Source organism: Pollachius pollachius (genome assembly GCF_949987615.1).
Source record: "Pollachius pollachius genome assembly, chromosome: 8".
NCBI classification, from domain to species: Eukaryota; Metazoa; Chordata; class Actinopteri; order Gadiformes; family Gadidae; genus Pollachius; species Pollachius pollachius.
Genome location: NC_136941.1, coordinates 3222335 through 3237452, shown reverse-complemented (window position 1 = coordinate 3237452; position 15118 = coordinate 3222335). Strand labels below are relative to the sequence as shown.

The window sequence follows — 15118 nt, the reverse complement described above, 5'->3', positions numbered from 1 at the left end:
GTAGGACCGTGTGTGTGTGTGTGTGTGTGTGTGTGTATGACCTTGTGTGTGTGTAGGACCGTGTGTGTGTGTGTGTAGGACCATGTTTGTGTGTGTGTTTAGGAGCACGTGCGTGTTTGTAGACCTACTCTGGATGCTGGGACTGTAGGGGTCCTCTATTCTGATGGCAGGGTCCAGAACTCTGTAGATGACCTGGGGGGAGAGGAGATAGCAGACCAGACATTAGTCCCAGCCTATGAGTCAACCTCACCACCACCTTCTGAGAGGACCCACCATCACAGGATGAGTGACGATCCACGAAACACATTCAAATGGAAGTGAAGTTAACATGCTTTCTACAATGAACTAAAGAATGAATCAATAACTCAACCTGCGATCAATAAAGAAATCTGAATCTGAAATCTGCATCAGTTTATTCATTTCCTTTCCTTATCATTTCAATCTGGTAAATCAGTTTAAACAACTAAGTCTTTTTGCACAGTCCATCCCAACCTCTTCGACCTATCACAGAACAGCTGTCAGTCCCGTCCCAACCAATCAGCAGCGCTCACCTCCCCGCCGGAGGAGGGCTCTATGTCAGAGTAGCGCGTCTCGCAGATGACGTCGTCGACGTGGCGCAGGGGTCCGGGGGAGACCCCGGGGAAGGCGCTGGAGCAGTCGTAGGCGAAGTGGCGGTACACCTGCCAGGTGCGGCCGAAGTCAGCCGACCGCTCGATCACCAGGGCAGCGGGACGGAAGGTCTGGGTGCGGGGGGGAGAGAGGGGAGAGAGAAGGGAGACGGGGGAGGGAGGGGAGAGAGGGGAGAGGGGGGAGAGGGAGGAGAGAGGGGAGAAAGGGAGAGGGAGGAGAGGAGAGAAGGGGGAGAGAGTGGAGACAGGGAAGAGGGGGGAAAAAGAGGGTAGAGGGGGGAAAGGGGAGAGAGGGGGGAGAGAGGAGAGAGAGGAGAGAGGGGAGAGAGGAGAGAGGGGAGAGAGGAGAGAGAGGAGAGAGGAGGGAGAGAGGACAGAGGGGAGAGAGGAGAGAGAGGAGAGAGGGGAGAGAGGAGAGAGAGGAGAGAGGGGAGAGAGGAGAGAGAGGAGAGAGAGGAGAGGGGAGAGAGGGGAGAGAGGGGGAGAGGGAGGAGAGAGAGGAGAGAGGGGAGAGAGGGGAGAGAGGAGAGAGCGGAGAGAGGGGAGAGAGGAGAGAGAGGAGAGAGAGGAGAGAGGGGAGAGAGGAGAGAGAGGAGAGAGAGGAGAGGGGAGAGAGGGGAGAGAGGGGGAGAGGGAGGAGAGAGAGGAGAGAGGGGAGAGAGGAGAGAGGGGAGAGAGGAGAGAGCGGAGAGAGGGGAGAGAGGAGAGAGCGGAGAGAGGGGAGAGAGGAGAGAGAGGAGAGAAGGGAGAGAGGGGAGAGAGGAGAGAGAGGAGAGAGAGGAGAGGGGAGAGAGAGGAGAGAGGGGAGAGAGGAGAGAGCGGAGAGAGGGGAGAGAGGAGAGAGAGGAGAGAGAGGAGAGAGGGGAGAGAGGAGAGAGCGGAGAGAGGGGAGAGAGGAGAGAGAGGAGAGAGAGGAGAGAGGGGAGAGAGGAGAGAGAGGAGAGCGGGGGGAAAAAGAGGGTAGAGGGGGGAAAGAGGAGAGAGGGGAGAGAGGGGAGAGAGAGGAGAGAGGGGAGAGAGGAGAGAGGGGGGAGCAAGAGGGGGAGAGGGGAGAGAGGGAAGGGAGGGGGAGAGGGGAGAGAGAGGAGAGAGGGGAGAGAGGAGAGAGTGGAGAGAGGGGAGAGAGGAGAGCGGGGGAAAAAAGAGGGTAGAGGGGGGAAAGAGGAGAGAGGGGGAGAGAGGAGAGAGGGGGGAGCAAGAGGGGAGGGAGGGGGAGAGAGGAGAGAGGGGAGAGAGGAGAGAGAGGAGAGAGGAGAGAGCGGAGAGAGGGGAGAGGGAGGAGAGGGAGGAGAGGGAGGAGAGGGGAGAGAGGGGAGAGAGGGGAGAGGTCAGCCCCACACAGGTAAGGTATAGAGACATGGACGTACTCAGGAGTCACTGAGATGTATGGATTTACACATTTAGAGTGGTTGTTTGAAGAGGGATGTCTTAGGGTCATTTCTCAAATATTTTCCATTTATTTTGTAATTTTTCCCTCTTATATTTGTAGTTTATATTACCGCCTCATTATTTTACATCAATGAAGTTCATCTTATGCTATATTAAAGGGTCAGAGGTGAACAACTGGATTTAGGCTCCGCCCCCCTAGTGTGCCTCACCAGGTCAGGGTCATCAGGTCAGGGTCACCTGGTGACGTTGAGGAGCTCCTCAGATAATGTTCATAAGTGGGGTACATCCTCTTCACCTTGTAAAGATGTCCCTGGAGGAGTGACTACAGGGTCGTCTAGACCCTGGCTCACTGAGGCAGAACCATAAGGAGAAGCTCTTATGGCGGATACCCGTGGTGGACCTACGCTACAACGGCTACTCAACACAGTAGTATAACTTTGGGTTCAAGGGTCAAAGCTCTTGGGTCAAGCCCTGAAGGTCACCTTGAAGGTCATGATCAGGTGAGTGAAGTGGAACTCCGCCTCCAGATCAAGCTGGAGAACCACATCAGACTTGCCTAGAGAGAGAGAGAGAGAGAGAGAGAGACATTTTGGTTATTTGGTTGCAACAGAAAGTCACTTTCAATCTGATTAGGTCAATGCATGTGTCTGTGTGTGCGTGTGTGTGTGTGTCAGTGAGTGTGTGACGATCCTGGCCGATTCAGCAATTAGGGATAAAAGTGAGACACGCACACACAGACAAACACACACACACACACACACACACACACACACACACACACACACACACACACACACACACCTGCTCCGGTGGAACAGTGTGTGCTGCCGACCGGACGAGTGTTTCCCTGATTAACACGCATGTAAGACAAATGACCCTCTGTGCCCCTCCGTCACCACGGAAACACAACGCCATGGAGACAAGTATAAATAGACAACACTTCCTGTAAAACAGATGTGGAGCATCTTTGTGTGTGAAGATTCAGAACTGAACAAGAGAACTTTGTATCTATCACTCTGTCTGTCTGTCTATCATCTCTCTATCTCTCTCGCTGTTTAGCTCTTGTATCCCATTAACGGTTTCTCTTATCCAGCTATTTCTCTCTCTCTCTCTCTAGATCTTGTTTGTTTTGCTATCTTTCTCCTTTTACTTTCCATCCCATTTTTCTTTGGTTCTTTCCATTGTAGTCACTGTTTTCCTCGCCATAAAATCTCCTGTTTACCACGACTCCCGCCAAAACGCCCTATGAACAGAATCCCCCCTCTTTCTCTCCTTCATCTCTTTTATCTCTCTATAACCCCCTCTCTCACTCTCTCTCTCTCTGTCAGGTTGCCATGTCGAGTGGGCACTCTGTGATTAAACCAATTCGCAGCTGTATCTGGTTCCTGTGTGTGTGTGTGTGTGTGTGTGTGTGTGTGTGTGTGTGTGTGTGTGTGTGTGTGTGTGTGTGTGTGTGTGTGTGTGTGTGTTTCTGTGAGTAGGTAAGTGCGGGTGTTTGATTGTGTTAATCCTATCACCAAACCTCCAGTGGTTTTGTGAGAGAAAGCATAAAGATAAAGGAAACAAGCTAATAGAGAGCTGCTGTTTGTGAGTCTCTTGTTCTCCCCCTGTTCTCCTCCTTCCTGCGTCCCCCATGTTTCTCCTCTCTCTCCTCGCATCGCTCCCCATCTCCTCTGGATAATAACAGGCCTAGCATTAGGCTGAGGCTGAACAGCTGCCTGTGGTCTGATACCACAGACGTGCTAGCTAGCTTGTTTCAATCTAGCTGTGTGGAAAGTGTGGAAGCAGCTTCAGAAAGTGTTGTTGAGTTAACTCTTAGCACTCACTCTTAGAACTCACTTAAAATGTCCTCATGTTTTCTCCATAAAACTAACTATGAAGGAACTGTTCAACAAAGGCAAATGTGATAAGCAGCAGCAGTGGTAGTGTTAGAGAGAGTGTGATCAAGAATAGTGGTATCGTAGCAGTGGGTTATGTGTGTGGGTCGGGGGGGGAGGGGGGGGGGGGGGGTATGCACTAATGTGAACAGTAGAAGTGCAAGCAGCCGGGTTAGCAGTAGCAGCATTAGCTGTAATGATAGCAGTTGTGGTGGTAGCTGTACTGTTAGCAGGATGGTCAGTACTAGCGGCAGTAGCTGTAATGATAGCAGTAGCGGCGGTAGCTGTACTGATAGCAGTAGCGGCGGTAGCTGTACTGATAGCAGTAGCGGCGGTAGCTGTACTGATAGCAGTAGCGGCGGTAGCTGTACTGTTAGCAGTAGCGGCGGTAGCTGTACTGTAAGCTGTATGGTCAGCAGTAGCGGCAGTAGCTCTAATGATAGCAGTAGCGGCGGTAGCTGTACTGATAGCAGTAGCGGCGGTAGCTGTACTGATAGCAGTAGCGGCGGTAGCTGTACTGATAGCAGTAGCGGCGGTAGCTGTACTGATAGCAGTAGCGGCGGTAGCTGTACTGATAGCAGTAGCGGCGGTAGCTGTACTGATAGCAGTAGCGGCGGTAGCTGTACTGTTAGCAGTAGCGGCGGTAGCTGTACTGATAGCAGTAGCGGCGGTAGCTGTACTGATAGCAGTAGCGGCGGTAGCTGTACTGATAGCAGTAGCGGCGGTAGCTGTACTGTAAGCTGTATGGTCGGCAGTAGCGCCGGGCCCCACCATTCTTGGACTGCCACCAGGACTTCTTGCGGTGGGGCTTGAAGGTGGTGACCACGTTGTCGATGCGGTGGCTGATGGTGTTGTAGACCGGGTCGAAGGGGCGCCGCGAGTCACACGAGAAACACTTCTTATCATCCTGGGGAGACACGTCGTAATATGCATCTTCTATCCTCATGGTGTTGTGTGATGGTGTGCTTTGGCAAGTTGTTTTCTGGATCCGAATCAAAAGGTTTAAGACCCGCCGATGTAGACTAACCAGCGGGTTGCTGACTATGCAGTAGGGTTCTCTAGGGTTCTCTAGGGTTCTCTGGTCTAGTGGAGGGTTATCTGGTCTAGAGTGGGGTTCTCTAGGGTTCTCTGGTCTAGAGGAGGGTTCTCTGGTCTAGAGTAGGGTTCTCTAGGGTTCTCTGGTCTAGAGGAGGGTTCTCTGGTCTAGAGTGGGGTTCTCTAGGGTTCTCTGGTCTAGAGGAGGGTTCTCTGGTCTAGAGTGGGGTTCTCTAGGGTTCTCTGGTCTAGAGTAGGGTTCTCTGGTCTAGAGTGGGGTTCTCTAGGGTTCTCTGGTCTAGAGGAGGGGTCTCTGGTCTAGAGTAGGGTTCTCTAGGGTTCTCTGGTCTAGAGTGGGGTTCTCTAGGGTTCTCTAGGGTTCTCTGGTCTAGAGGAGGGTTCTCTGGTCTAGAGTGGGGTTCTCTAGGGTTCTCTGGTCTAGAGGAGGGGTCTCTGGTCTAGAGTAGGGTTCTCTAGGGTTCTCTAGGGTTCTCTGGTCTAGAGGAGGGGTCTCTGGTCTAGAGTAGGGTTCTCTAGGGTTCCCTAGGGTTCTCTGGTCTAGAGGAGGGGTCTCTGGTCTAGAGTAGGGTTCTCTAGGGGTCTCTGGTCTAGAGTAGGGTTCTCTAGGGTTCTCTGGACTCACCTGCAGGTGGCTGACGATGCAGTAAGGTTCCCTCTTGCTGAGGCCGCAGGTGGACGAGGCCTTCAGGCTCTTCTCCCGGCCCACCAGGAGGTCTCCCGTGGCGGGGTAGCAGCTGCCCTGGGCGCAGCCGTGGGCGTGGTCGGGATCGTAGGCCACGGATGCAGCCAGCGCTGTGCGGGGGAGAGAGGGGCAGGAAGTTAGGAGAGGAGTAAAAACAGGAAACGGTACGGTGGAGGGTTCTCAGCCATTGAGCGGCCTCACCTTTAAGGCATCGTTATCGTTAAGACTTGGAGAGTCAGAGGTCACATCACCTCATGCTCCCCGAAACCAGCACTGGCTCCCCATGAAACCACACTTTATTTTTGACCCACACATAAATACTCCTCCATCCTCCTTTGAAAGATCTCCTCTCCCTGGCTCCCTCAACCTCCACCATTACCCCCACCCATACCCCCACCTATACCCCTAACCATAACCCCACCTATACCCCCATCCATACCCCCACCTATAACCCCATCCATACCTCCACCCACAGCCTCCGGTGCTGCAAGGCCCCTTCCTCTAAAAACTCTCTCTTAAAGCACACCTTTTTTTGTTGTTGTTGTCGTTGTTGTTGTTGTTGTGTGTTGGGTGGTCTCATCCTGTTGTGTGGTTCTTGTGGTTGTTTTAGAGGGCTGGGTTTAGTGTCACCGATACGAGCTTGCCTTAACCTCACACCTTCCTCTAGAGACTGAGTCACGGGCTGGTCCGCTGCATCCTCGCCCAGGGCCAGTTGGACGGTCTCCATGGTTGCCAGGAGAGTGTGATGATCCTTCCTGTCTATTCTCAGAGGCTGACCTATAGAGCAGAGCTCTGTACAGGGAAGGACTCCCTGCTGGTCACAGCCCCCGGATCCCAGGGTCGGTAGGGGGGGGGGGAGACACCACCTGGGACCCTGTCAATCCTGACCACCACCAACACCACCACCACCATAATCACAATCATCCTAACCACCACCACCACACCCCTGACCACCACCATCACCACCACGCTAACCAGAACCACCACCCTAACCACCTCCGTAACCAACACCACCACTACCATCATCACCGACACCCTAACCACCTCCGTAACCAACCCCACCACTACCATCATCATCATCATCATCACTGGCCTAACCAACACCACCACCAGCCTTACCACAGCTACCAGACTTCTGCCCACCCTAACCATAAGAACCACTGCCACCACCCTAAACACCGCCCTAACCACTACGTGTGTGAAGTGAGTGGGTGGGTGTAAATAATCTTCATCACAACCAACAGTCACCAAACATTCCACAGGAAGCCTGGAGCCATCCTCGCACCCGTGTGTGTGTGTGTGTGTGTGTGTGTGTGTGTGTGTGTGTGTGTGTGTGTGTGTGTGTGTGTAATAATAACTATGTGTGTATTCCAGTCTGTGGTCTGGTTGTCAGACAGCCAGCAACAGGTGCTCCAAATCTGTCCATTCATCTGTCCATTCATCATTGTTTCATTAACATCCACAGATACCTGATACCACACACACACACACACACACACACACACACACAGACCCACAGCTAAAGGTCCCACTGGTTTGATACAACAACACGATTCAGTAAGCATTGTGTAGTTTAGTCAGTTCTCCAAAGATTCTGGAAATCAAGCGACATCAGTCTCATTGGACTCTGACCGGACACACGATACGTTGTGTTGAAAGCAGCGTGTTAGCGTGTAGCTCCGACGCTAATCTGCGCTTCCCAATAAGCGTTTTACAGTGGACATAATGAGCCGTAACCTGAGGAGGAGGGAGCTAGTTGAGCTAGCAGGACTAGCCGCGCTGACTGGGGGTCCTGGTCTATACGGAGTATGACCCTCAGAGGTCCACAACGTAACCTCAGCCCCCCGAGCCTAAAGAGAAACCTGCTGCGTCTCAGGCATTAGTCACCTCCCACCCTCGCGGGGGGAAAATAGACGTGAAATAGACGAGTTATCTGGGAAAGTGTTACTAGTTAGCTGAGAAAGTGTTACTAGTTAGCTGGGAAAGTGTTACTAGTTAGCTGGGAAAGTGTTACTAGTTAGCTGGGAAAGTGTTCTATGTAAACCGGGAAGGGCGATGCAGTTTAACCAAGCGAAACGATACACAGGGACAGTATTGTTTGGTTAAACTGCATCACTTCCACAGCTAACTAGAAACGCAGCTGCGAACACTGTTACACTGTAACGTGGTTACACTGTTATACTGTATGGGTGTTATTCAGTTACACTTTTACACAGTGACGTGGTTACACTGTTATACTGTATGGGTGTTATTCAGTTACACTTTTACACAGTGACGTGGTTACACTGTCAAACTGTTACAAATTAACATTGTTACACTGTAACTTGGTTACACTGTTATACTGTAACACTGTTACAGTGATTACAGTGTTACGGGGCTACATGGTAACACTGGTTACACAGTTTATACTGTTACACTTTCTATTTAGAGATGTTAACCACAGATCATTATGATACATTATGATACAATGTGATTCATGCCTGGGAACCTACTGGTAACATATTTCACACGCACGCACACACACACAGACACAGACACACACACCCACACAAACACACACACACACACACACACACACACACACACACATCAAATGGAAACTCAAATAGAGGGAGAAATCTGTCAGTGAAATGCCAAAGAGAGAATGAGAGGAAGATAAAAGAAAGAGAAAGAGAGAGTGAGAGAAAGAGATAGAGAGGGAGAGAGAGAGAGGGAGTGAGAGAAAGAGAGAGAGAGAGAGAGAGAGAGAGAGAGAGAGAGAGAGAGAGGGAGAGAGCGAGGGAGAGAGAGAGAGAGAGAGAGAGAGAGAGAGAGAGAGAGAGAGAGAGAGGGAGACTTTGATGTGATAAAAAACATCCAGTTGCTACTGGATCCACTCGACCATTGGCCCACACTCAAAGATGTGTATGTGTGTTTGTGTGAGAGGCGGGGGAGATAGATGCGGAAGTCTGTTTTATCTCTGAGTCAGAGTATCTCCCTCTTAAGTCTGTAACCGTGTGTGTGTGTGTGTGTGTGTGTGTGTGTGTGTGTGTGTGTGTGTGTGTGTGTGTGTGTGCATGTGCATGTGTGTGCGTGTGTGTGTCTGATAGTGGTTGTTTGTGTTTGTAAGTGTGTGTTTGTGTTAGTGTTTGTCTGCAGCCTTTCTTTGAGGAACGATCAAGACACCAGACCTTCTGAGAGCTGATTGGTTTAGCCAGCGAGTAATAAACCCTGACCCTAAACCTCCTAAACCAACTTAAGTCTTATTAACAACACAGTCGTCATCATCATCTGCAGGGTGAGCTGCCTGAGTGAGTGAGAGTCATTGGTGAAGGAAAGTAAAGTTTTCTAGGTGATTGAAGATCCAGTTATCTTAGATCCAGTTTATAGATTAACAAACCAGTTATATAGATCCAGGTTATAGATTATAGGTCCAGTTATTATTGATCAAGTTTGAAGATAAACAATCCAATTATTATAGATCCAGTTTATAGATCAAGTTTATAGATTAAAGATAAATTCATTATTGATCCAGGTTATAAATTATAGATCCAGCTATTATAGTTCCAGTTTATAGATTATTGATCCAGTTATTATAGAAAAGCTGTTTGACCCATGACCCCATTTTTCGGTCGGAATATTCTTGTGACCCTAACCTCTTACATTTAGTTGTGCATGCGCTTCCTACGCATCGTTTCAACATCTGCCCGCAAAACCCGTGGAAGGAGTCAGGAGGAGTTTGCTGATGGCTATGAATGATCAATAGGTTTAAACCGCTGGTTATACTCAGGGTCACTGAACATACAACATCTTTCTTATAAAAAGATGATCCTCCAATATCTCTATCTTATAAACCAGCATTCCCCCCCAGCCCCGATGAAGAGCTGGGAGGCCGGCCGTACAAGGAGAGGGGAGCGAGGAGGGAATGCAGCAGACAGCTGGAGGAGGTGGGGGGGATATCTACAGGAATATAATATAATGGTTTGGACAAGTCTGTCTGTCTCCTCTGTCCATCTCTCTCTCGCTGTCTCTCTCTCTCTCTCTCTCTCTCTCTCTAGCTCCTTGTCCATCTCTCACCCTCTCTCTCTCTATCTCTCTCTCTCTCTCTCTCTCTCTCTCTCTCTCTCTCTAGCTCCTTATCCATCTCTCACCCTCTCTCTCTCTATCTCTCTCTCTCTCTCTCTCTCTCTCTCTCCTTGTCCATCTCTCGCCCTCTCTGTCTCTCTCTCTCTGTCTCTCCCTCCATCGGTCTGTCAGTCTCTCTATCTTCGTAGGTCTTTATCTCATGGTGTGTGTGTGTGTGTGAGTGTCTCCAAGTCTCTATCTTCCTAGGTCTTAATCTAACGGTGTGTGTGTGTGTGTGTGTGTGTGTGAGAGTGTGTCTGTGTGTGTGCATGTGTGTCTTTATCTCATGGTGTTTCACTGACTTGTGTTGAGATCCTGGGCATGGGGGTCAGAGATTTTCCAACCACATGACACATTCCTGCGGACACTACCCTACCTGGCAGACACCACCCACACGGCACCCTAATGACAAGACATCCCCCAAACGTCCACACACCGCCCAATCACCACCCGAGTGAAGAGGCACCGCCCAAACCACGCCGACATGAGACACCAGTAAGGAAACCCAGTTTCCTCTGAGCAAACCAGGAAGGCAATCAGCAGAACCAACAACCCACCCTGAACACACGCGGGCTAACGGGCACCAGAACACACATGGAAGTCCTCTAACACACACACACACACACACACACACACACACACACACACACACCCACACACACACACATACACACACACACACACGTGTATATAACTTAACAGTTTCACGACATGGCTGGAGTCTTGCACACACACACACACGCAGACAGGCACATGCACACTCACAGACACACACACACACACACACACAGATGCATGCACTCACAGATGCATACACACACACACACTCACACACTCACACACACACACAAACACACACCAGCAGTTGGCTGGCTGCGTCCTCCGAGCCCGACGTCAGACGGTTCCTTTACTGTTAACAAGACTTCATTACAGCAGCTGCCAACAACCATTAACAGCGGCAGCGGGATATTAATAACCTGTGCTGCATGAAATACAACCCGGCCAAGGGAGTTAGGGGGCGAGGAGAGCCTGCAGGGACCCGGTAGGGATGAAGACCTGGCCTGGACCAGGACCCCATGGGGGGGGGGGGGGGGGGGGCGGATAAGTTTAGACCCAGCTGAGACCAGAGACAAGCTCTTAATTTAACTCTCCTGGAAGACTTACATTCTTTATGCTGTTTGTGTTCTCGCTCTCTCCCACTGACACACACACTCTCTCTCTCTCTCTCTCTCTCTCTCTCTCTCTCTTTACCTTCCCCTCCCTTCATACCTTCCTCTCTCTCTCTCTCTCCTCCTCCACCCTCTTTTTATTTTGCTTATCAACAGTTCACTCCCAAACCAAAACACAATACTGTTCTCATACTCTCTTCCTCTTCCTCCTCCTGCCTATTCCTGTCCTCCACCTCCCTCTCAGTCTCCTCTCTTCTCCTCACCCTCCTCCCTAACCCTGACGTCCTTGACCACCCACTCATCATGTCACTCCTCCATCTTTCCCTGAGGTCCTGAGGTATTCATGAAAGTATGTAATCGTATAACAGCACATTTCACTTCTGTTGACTTCTCGATCCTCACAAGATGTGTTCAAATCAGACACCTGAACCCGTCCTGCAAGTCTAGACCAGCATCATCATCTATATACGTAGACCAGCCTGTCCTGCCAGTCTAGACCAGCGTCATCTTCTAGATACATAGACCCTTCCTGCCAGTCTAGTGTTGTATCTAGATTCTAGATACATAGACCCGGCCTGCCAGTCTAGTCCAGCATCCTCATCCAAATACAACCACACGACACTGACCAGAGACACCTTGTCCGTTAACGTCTGACTTCACACGCGGGGCCTGAATTTCACTAGCCTTTGTCCGTCTCTCTGTCTGTCTGTCTGACCAGCTCTTGACTTCTGTATTCCGAGGTATCTGTCTGTCTGACAGATTGCAGGCAGACTGGGCTAATCTGAAGCGAGCCAGGGGGAGACATCTGGTCACAGAGCAGCGAGCTTCCCAACAGAGGGCGGGTCTGTTTCCACGTCCGCAGAGGGGCAGCTCTGTGCAACGAGCCCGCGGGACATGCTAGCTACATGAGTGGGTCGTGTTTCACACCGGACAACACGACACAAGCCACTCACAGCCCTGACCCTCTCCCCAACACCGGCCTCTTCTGGGGGCCAGACCTGGCCCCTCAATCACACCCCCCCCCCCCCGACCCAGTAGACCTGGCCATCACCGCCACCCCACCCCCACCTAGTGACCCCGGATCCCTGGAGAGGGGGACCTCATTTGCACCACAATACGTCTGTGATTTGGAGGGCAGTCGTTTCCAATGGTCTGCTCACGCCGTGGTTGCTGGGTATCAGAGCCTGGGTGGTCCCGCGGGACTGGAACCCCCGACCCTGTCAGTGTTGATGCCTTGCTACTGGTTCCAACCTACCCCTGCTGATACGGTGCTACGCTCCTTCTCGCTGCATCCCAAACAAGTCTGGGGAACTTCCTCAGTCCTCCTCCACCCTTCATCATCATCGAGAACTTCCAGAACTTCTGCTTCACTATTACAACGGATCGTGGTGCTGTTATGACAAGGGCCCTTACTGCCCCCCCCTGCCCCAGGGTCCCTCTCTGGGGCAGGGAGGGGGGGGGCATCTCCCCTCTCTGAGAGTGGTGAGATGTTCCCGGGACCATCTGAGGGTCTCGTGTCAGGGAGGCGTGTTCTCCTCCTCCACTGTGGAGCCCTGAGACAGGCAGCTATATCTCCGGGGGTGTGGCTCATCGGGACCTCTGCTGGGGAAACCGCCGCTCGTTAACATCTGGTCGCTCGTTAGCATCTGCTGCTCGTTAACATCGGCTGCTCGTTAACATCTGCTGCTCGTTAACATCTGCTTCCCGTTAGAGTGACGACTCGACCCATGTCATTAATGTCGTTATTTTCTGACAGGGAGTGCACTCATGCTTGCAACTGTGTTTGTTTTTTGTGTAGTGAAGTGTGTGTGTTATGTGCGTGTGTCTCTGTGTCTGTGTGACTGTGTGTGTGTGTGTGTGTGTGTGTGTGTGTGTGTGTGTGCGTGCGCGTGTGTGTGTGTGTGTATGTATGTTTGTGTGTGTGTCCGCGCGAATTTCCATGTGTGTGTGTAATGAGTAATGTAATGTGTGTATAGTGATGACCAGTGCTATCACACAGACGATCACCAGCCTGATCACAGCCTCCATCCTGACCTCCGGTGACATGGAGGCTAGCCAGCGCTAAACATGCTAAACTGTTTCCTCCCTTCACTAGCGTGTCCACTGCTCAGTCAACTGAAACGCACAGGGAAGTCTGTGTGTGTGTGTGTGTGTGTGTGTTTGTGTAGTCATGCATGCGGCCATGTGTTGTGTGTGTGTGTGTGTTTGTGTGTGCATGCATGCGGCCATGTGCTATGTGTGTCTGTCTGTGCATGTGTGTGTGCCCGTGTGTTGTGTGTGTGTGTGTGTGTGTGTGTGTGTGTGTGTGTGTGTGTGTGTGTAGGAAGTCATTATTCTAGCTCGACATATTCAACTGCGACACTTGAATGACCCTGGGACTCCCTAAGGGGAGAGATAGGGAGAGAGAGAGAGAGAGAGAGTGAGAAAGAGAGAGAGAGAGAGAGAGAGAGAGTGAGAAAGAGAGAGATAGAGAGTTTGTTTTTGGTCTCAAGGTTTAATTAAAGGGTTGGTCAGATGAAGTCACAGCCAAATGCTGACACAGTCTATCTGTCCTCCCCACACACACACACACACACACACGCACGCACGCACACGCAGCCGCGCACACAAACACACACACACACACACACACACACACACACACACACACACACACAATATAACTCAAATATAATAATAAGGGCTGAACAAATATTATAAGGACTGCTGTACAGTCTTTATGCTCTACATTATAGGAAGCATAACAATTTATTGGTTCTTAAACTGAAACTGTAAATTCTGTAGGCTCCCTGACCCCTACAATCACACCCATAGTTCTATCTCTATCTACAACCCCACCCCTCTCTGTCTGTCTCTCTTTCTATCCCTCCCCCTCACTCACTCTCCATCCTTTCCTCTCTCTTTGTCCCCCCCTCTCCTTTCTCGCCCTCTCCAACTTTCCCTCCCTTCCTCTCTGTAGCCCCCTCCTCTCTCTCTCTCTCTCTCTCTCTCTCTCTCTCTCTCTCTCTCTCTCTCTCTCTCATAGTGGTTTTAAGGATTTGCTTGCCCATTGTTCCGGTTATCCGTTGAGTTCCGGACTGACTGTCGCTCACAAGTCTGCCCTCGACCTCCCCTAGTACCCTCTCTCTCACCTGCCCACACACACGCGCACGCACACACACACACACACACACACACACACACACACACACACACACGTTTCTTGTTTTCTATCTTTCTATATTTCAACAGATGCTTCGTAAGTTACAATATCAAACATTATGTAGTGCTCTCAATTTAGCAACGAAAGTCATGGAAATTCACACACACACACACACACACACACACACACACACACACACACACACACACACACACCATCCCCACCCTTGGAGACGGAGAATAGAAATGGAAAGCAAAGAGAGGAGAAGGGGGGGGGGCTTTGTCTCAGCTAATAACCCACATCCTTTCACTCTCACTCCCTGACTATATTCATCACACACACACACACACACACACACACACAAACACACAGTGACCCTGTGAGTGACCCGCGGTTATGGATGTGACCCTTGACCTTTGGGGTCTGGTAGGTCCTGGAGGATTGACTAGACAGAGTACCGTGTTCATAATGACCGGCCAATCACAACACACCCTGACATCACCCCCCCCCCCCCGACCCACTCACACACACACACACACACACACACACACACACACACACACACACACACACACACACATTTTGTAGATGGTGCTACAGTCGCAGAGTTGTAAAGAGAGAAACTAAACACCAAAACTACACTCTCTCCTCCCTCCGTCTCTCCCTCCCTGCTCCCTCCCTCACTCTTTTTTTCTCCCTCCCTCCCTCCTCTCCCCCCCTCCCTCTCTGCTCCCTCCCTCTCTTCCTGCCTTGCATCCACACATCTGTGATTGACAGGTGAGATGGATTCCCAGAACCAATCAGAAAAAAAAAAGACGCCCTGATTGGTCAGAGATGACCCCAGAGCTCAAAACAGAAGCAGTCTCATGCAAAGACGGTCCCCCTCAAACTCAAAGACCTGCTCCTCTAGCTTCTCCTTCCCGCCAGAACCTCCTGCCTGCTCCTTCCCAGGAGGAGGAGGAGGAGGAGCAGAAGGAGGAGGAAGAGGAGGAGGAGGAGGAGGAGCAGAAGGAAGAGGAGGAGCAGCAGGAGGAGGAAGAGGAGGAGGAGGAGGTCTTGGGGCATATTCC

General features: G+C 51.0%; 1 protein-coding gene across 1 annotated transcript in view; it reads right to left on the bottom strand.

The window, feature by feature from the left end:
- Window positions 1-15118, bottom strand: part of lamb2 (laminin, beta 2 (laminin S)) — a gene marked incomplete at its 3' end in the record, with an annotated part of 32075 nt that overhangs the window by 15624 nt on the left and 1333 nt on the right. The window contains exons 3-7 of the mRNA XM_079742297.1: window positions 5574-5743; window positions 4667-4802; window positions 2501-2574; window positions 552-740; window positions 129-192 (exon numbers count right to left, since the gene is read on the bottom strand). Coding sequence (XP_079598423.1) covers window positions 129-192; window positions 552-740; window positions 2501-2574; window positions 4667-4802; window positions 5574-5743 — 633 coding nt within the window. The remainder of the gene's footprint in view (window positions 1-128; window positions 193-551; window positions 741-2500; window positions 2575-4666; window positions 4803-5573; window positions 5744-15118) is intronic.